Source organism: Plasmodium gaboni, chromosome 13, assembly GCF_001602025.1.
Source record: "Plasmodium gaboni strain SY75 chromosome 13, whole genome shotgun sequence".
Classification (NCBI taxonomy): Eukaryota; Apicomplexa; class Aconoidasida; order Haemosporida; family Plasmodiidae; genus Plasmodium; species Plasmodium gaboni.
In genome coordinates this window covers 1095976-1102231 of record NC_031493.1, presented here as the reverse complement: position 1 = coordinate 1102231, position 6256 = coordinate 1095976, and the positions used below count along the sequence as shown (strand labels likewise).

The 6256-nt window shown below is 22.0% G+C and overlaps 1 protein-coding gene across 1 annotated transcript; it reads right to left on the bottom strand.

Annotated features, from left to right (window-relative positions):
* Positions 1 to 5700, bottom strand: PGSY75_1329500 (hypothetical protein; the record flags this gene model as incomplete). Its single annotated transcript, XM_018787353.1, has 3 exons — positions 1 to 1328; positions 1588 to 1657; positions 1791 to 5700. Coding segments are annotated over 3 exons (5308 nt in total), but the record flags the coding sequence as incomplete, so codon positions are not given.
* Between the last annotated feature and the right edge of the window lie 556 nt (positions 5701 to 6256).

The window sequence follows — 6256 nt, the reverse complement described above, 5'->3', positions numbered from 1 at the left end:
AATAGGGCATGGAATTTAAAACAGCTGCATAATCCATATTATTATACATATTATTAGTATTATTATTATTATTATTATTGTTAGCATTATTTGGATTATTATTTTGATTATACATTAATCTATTATTCATATTAGACATGTTTGCCAGATCTGCTGCTCCTACTACACCACCTGTAGGTCCTTTAGAAAAACTATTAAAATTATAAGGCATCATTTTATTATTACTATTCATTAAATCTGGTGGGGGTGGGGGCATACCATTATTTTTTGATTTCTTATCCATATTGTTATATGAATTTCTTGGAATAAAATCATCTTCCAATTTTGCAAAACTAGCTATATTATTATTCATTAATTCAAACATATGATTATTATTATTATTGTTATTATTGTTATGATTCATATTATTAGTAGTCATAAGATTAGCCATATGATGATGATTACCATTATTATTATTATTATTATTATTATTGTTATTATTATTATTATTGTTATTATTATTATTATTATTATTATTATTATTATTGTTATTATTATTATTATTATTATTATTATTACTATTATTATTATTATTGTTAGTACCACCACTCTTTGATGAATTCTTTACATATGCTGTAAAATTCTTATTTATATTATCCAAATATGAACAAAATAATAATTGCCTATGAACATTATGCTTATCTAAAAATTCATAATTTATTTTCAATGATTCTTCAGCTACTGCCTCCCAATAATGCCATACTGTTTTAGGTATACGCACTTTTAAATTTACCTTTCCATTTGGCTTTTGTGGTACATTACATCGTAAATATGCAAATCCTTGGTCATACAAATTTCTTAAATTTATATCATATGATTCAGAATTATTATATACCTCATGTAATGTATATTTCTTTGCCTGAATTAATAAATTGTCTCCCCAATCTACTAAAAACTCACATTCTAATGTAAACAAATCACGTAATACCATACCTCCTAACTTATTAAATGTTATCTTTATATAACAAAAATTACGAGAATAATTCTCATCAGGAAATCCGTTATTAGGATATATTGCAGCTATTTCAAAATATGGCTCATCCACTTCATTCTTTACACTAGGAATTATTATATTGTTGTCATCCAATAATAATATATCCAATTCAAAACAACTGTTCACCTTACTCTTACGTGGCTTACTCACCACATTTTCATCGTAATATTTTAATTCCTCATTCACAAAATCAGTAGCCTTCTTAATCAATTCTTGGTTATACAACATTAACGTCCTGTCCAGCAACGCCTGTTCATTGTTATTTTCCATGTTGTTAGACCTTGAATCAAAAAAGCTAAAAAATAAAAAAAAAAAAAAAAAATATATATATATATAAATATAAATATAAATATATTTTTATATAATGGCTAGCTATTTTGAAAAAAAAAAAAAAAAAAAAAAAAAATATATATTTTACAAAATGGCTAGCTATATTTTCCAAAAAAAAAAAAAAAAAAAAAAAAAGCTAGCCATTTTGTAAAATATATACATATATATACATTCATATGTGTCGTTGCTCAATTGTTTCATTATTATATTCATTAATCTCTTACTCATTTCGAACTGAGTTGTAGTAATGCAGCTCCGGTATTCCTAATCTCCACATAACTTCTTTCCAGCAATCTTTAAAATAAAACATAATAAATAAATATATTAAATATATTATATATATATTATATATATATTATATATATATATAATATATATTATAATAGAGTGTTATTTTTTTTATTTCATTTTATTTTTATCTTTTTACTTATATTCCTTTGGTAGTGCTCCGTGGCAAACTTCTGCTTAAGGATGTGCCTTCCACATGCACGACATAAGGTTCTCTCACTCTGGCGATAATAAAAGTCAATTCGAATATCACCAATAAATTGATCTCCTCTAGTTACTGTCCTAACTTTGATCATGTCTGTATTTGGGAATTCCCATAATTTTTCAAATAATTCATCAACCAATAAAACTGTTTTGAAACCAGTTACTCTTTGATTTATTGGTCTAATATTTTTATACAATTCAGCTGGTAAATCTTCCATTTTATAAGTTTTCCAATTTGCTCCACTTTTTAGTATAGTCAAATCTTTTAAATATTCTTTTACTTCTTTATAATTTAAATAAGAAAAGTTATTCGGCTTTTTAGGAACAACAAAATTCTTGTACATAAAATTATTTGAACCATCTTTCATCATATCACCATAAGCTTTTGACATATCATTATTACTTGCAGGAGACATACCTACAACACTTCTACTAAAAGGATTTTTACGTCGTCTTTTTACTTTTTCTTTTCCTTCATTATTAGTTTTTTGTTGAGGTTTATGTTTCAAACTGTTATTATTATTATTATTATTATTATTATTCATATTATTATTCATATTATTATTCATATTATTATTCATATTATTATTCTTCATTTTGTTATCTAACATATTCATATCTAAACCATTTTCATTTGTTGAACTTGTGCAGAGAAAATTACTATTACTATTCAATCCATGATCAGTCATACTACCACCTTTTCCAATATCCATATCATTAGATGGTATATGTAAAGTAGTACCTTCATTATTTTCTGTAGATATTTCATATTTTACATCTATCTCTTCATTATATTCATTATTTTCATCAATAACACTTTCAAAATCTTTTCCTTCTTCCATATCATGTATATCATCAGTATCATTATAATTAATATCTTTCATTTCCTCTTTTACATATATATTATTTAAATGAAGATCATTATTATAATTAAATCCATTCATCATCTCTCCCCTAACATTACTATTATTATTAATATTACCATTACTATTGATATTGCTATTAATATTGATATTATTATTATTATTATTATTGTTATTATTTCTATGATTTTCCATGTCATCATCAATTTCTTGTTTCATCATGCGATTACTTAAGAGCCCATTCACTCGACTGTTACCAATATTTTCATTATGGTATGCATCGTATTCTTCTTCCTCCTCACCATATCCATGGTGTTCTTTATTTATATTATTACCTTCTACAAATCTCTTCATACCTTTGCGTCTTCCATCTGGCATATGTGAATAATTACTACTATGGTTATAAAATGAATTATTACTACAATTATTATTATTATTATTATTGTGATTGTGATTGTTAATGTGGTTAATATTATCATGATTATTAAGGTGATTAAGTTGATTAAGGTGATTAAGATGATTATGGTGGTTCATTTCATCATCTTCATATTCTTCACTAGAACAGAAAAAAACCTCCTTACAACATAAAATATATTTTGTAGTTAAGGGCTTATATTTTATTATTTTCTCATAACATGTTATCATATTAAAATGATCATAATTTAAACAAGCATGGTGTGGTAACATGTCTTCATTCTCTATAATATCATAACAATCATTCAAATTATTACTATTATTATTATAATCATCATTTTCATGATAATTCTCATCATTAGAATCTTCATAATTATAATCTTCTTCTATATTATTATATATGTCAGAATTATAATATCCGTTGTATATCATATTTCGTTTTTTTTCATTACTCTCATAAATTGATCTTAAAAAAACATCATAGTTAAACTCCATCTTTTGTTCCATCTGATTAATTTTCATATTTAACCTTTTTTTATTTATTAATTTGAAATAATATAAATAACTAGATACATTTACACTCTCGACATTTTCATAAAAATAATTACAATAATTATCATATGTCATATCATCATCACTTAAATATTTACAATAATGTTTTTCATTTTTACATACATTAAAACGTTTCTTCTTTCTTCTCTTCCTTTTGTTATTTCTATAAACAATATTATTATCACTATTGTATCCAGGTTCCACATCTCTGTTGTTTGGAAATTTTGTAGATATACCATCATCATTAAGGTTGCTGATAAAACTACATGAATTATATCTATTATAATTGTTATTATGATATCCTCTTAATTTTATATTCTCACTTGTAGCAAGTAATGAATAATCATTATTACAAAGATACATCTTTTTACATTTCTGTTCTGCACTATTACAAGGACACCACCTATTAATATTACTACTATTACTAATATTATAGTAATTATGATAATTATTCCATTTATTCTTATTTTTTAATATTATTTTGTTTTTTTCTAATTTATTCCTTTCTTCATTTATCATCTTATTATACTTATCCTTATAGTAATTTATTTTTTCAAGCCTCTTAATCTTTTCTTCATTAGATACATATTCTAAAGTATTCATCGTGCAGTCTGAAAAACATACCTCCTCAACAGAACACCAACAATACAAAAACATTTTCATGTTTAATTTGGACCATATATTTTTATTACTATAATAATTATTATAATATGGAACGTAACATATTCTAATGCTCGAATTAAAATTATAATTTTTTATACTTATATAACATGATAAATTAAAATTCGAATTATTATACTTTATATAAGATAATACTACTCCTTGAAAATTCTCTCGTTGTCTCTCTTGACTTTGGTCTGAATTATTAAAATGAAATTGAAATATATTATTATCACAATTTTTGTGGCTTATATCGTGACACTGATACTTTTTCACTTTTTTTTTTTTTTTTTTATTATATTGAACTAGCTTTTTTTTGGTTAGCTCATGATTTAAAAAATTCAATTCTTTAATATCTTTATTTCTCTTGTTTTTAAAATCTTTAAAATGTGTATCATTAAAATTGACTCTTTTCTTGTGCAGGTGGCATGCACCTTTTCTTTTTTTCTTACTAACGGTAGATAATGTATTTGAAGTGGCTGTAGTACTTCCACAAATATCATGATATTTTCGTACAATGTTAATAAGTTGTTTGGTACTATCAAATGTTAAGAGAAGGTTTTCACTGTAACTTTTATTATTATAATTATCATTATTATTACTATTATTATTATTATTATTATAATTATTATTATCATTATTATTATTATTATCATAAGGGTTTAATATAATATCACTTAAGTTAACATATCGTTTATGTTTCTTTTGCACTTGAATGATGGGAGAAAAAAGTATAAAACTTGTTTTGAGTTTATTATATGTTTTATAATAATTTATCGTTTTCATCAAAACATCAAACAAATAATAACTTCCCATGTTTTTCTTGGCATTATAAAATGAAAATATAATTAAACTTAAGATCACTTCAAGCTTGTTCTTATATAGGTGTGGATTATTTATTATGTATGTAATAAAACTATCCTTAAAGGTATTCAATTCTTCATATTCATACATTCTTGATGACGATAAAATTTTATTATATGAAAAAGCCTCTAATTCGGATGGTATTAAATTACAATTTTTTATATCATTTTGTAAATCCATTTTTGGAATATTTTTATATTGTTTATTTAAAATATTTGAAATAAGAAAGTCATTTTGTGTTGACCTATATTTTAAATTTGATATATCATTATTCTTATGATTCTTAAAAGATTCACAATCATACTTGTATTTGGGGTCTATACTATTATTAACAATATTATTTACTATAACATTTAATGTATATTTTATTATATAATCATATATATTTGCATCCTTTAAAACATTCTCTTTCACATGAATGTTATTTTTAAAGGCATACTTTTTTTTTTCATATATTTCACTTGTATATATATTATAATATAAATTGTCCATTTTTAACAGGGAAATATAATAAGCCCATTCTTATTTTTATTTGATTTTTTTTTTCTTAAACAAATATATGTAAATATGTATGTATTTATATCAATGCACACACAACAATAAATATATATATATATATATATATATATATAAAGTATATTATACATATAATATGACTTTTAAATGTTTTTACACCGTATTTATCTATATATTATATTTAATATAAACATATATCTATATATATAAATATGTGTAATTATATATATATATATGTATATATAAAAAGTATATTATACATATAATATGACTTTTAAATGTTTTTACACCGTATTTATCTATATATTATATATTATATTTAATATAAACATATATCTATATATATATATATATATATATATATATGTGTAATTATATATATATATGTATTATCTTAATTTTTTTTTTTTTTTTTTTTTTTTTTTTTTTTTTTTTTTTTTTTTTTTTTTTTTTTTTTTAAAAAATTTTTTTTTTAAAATATTTTTTTTTTTTAATTAAAAAAATTTAAAAAATTTTTTTTTTTTTTTAAAAT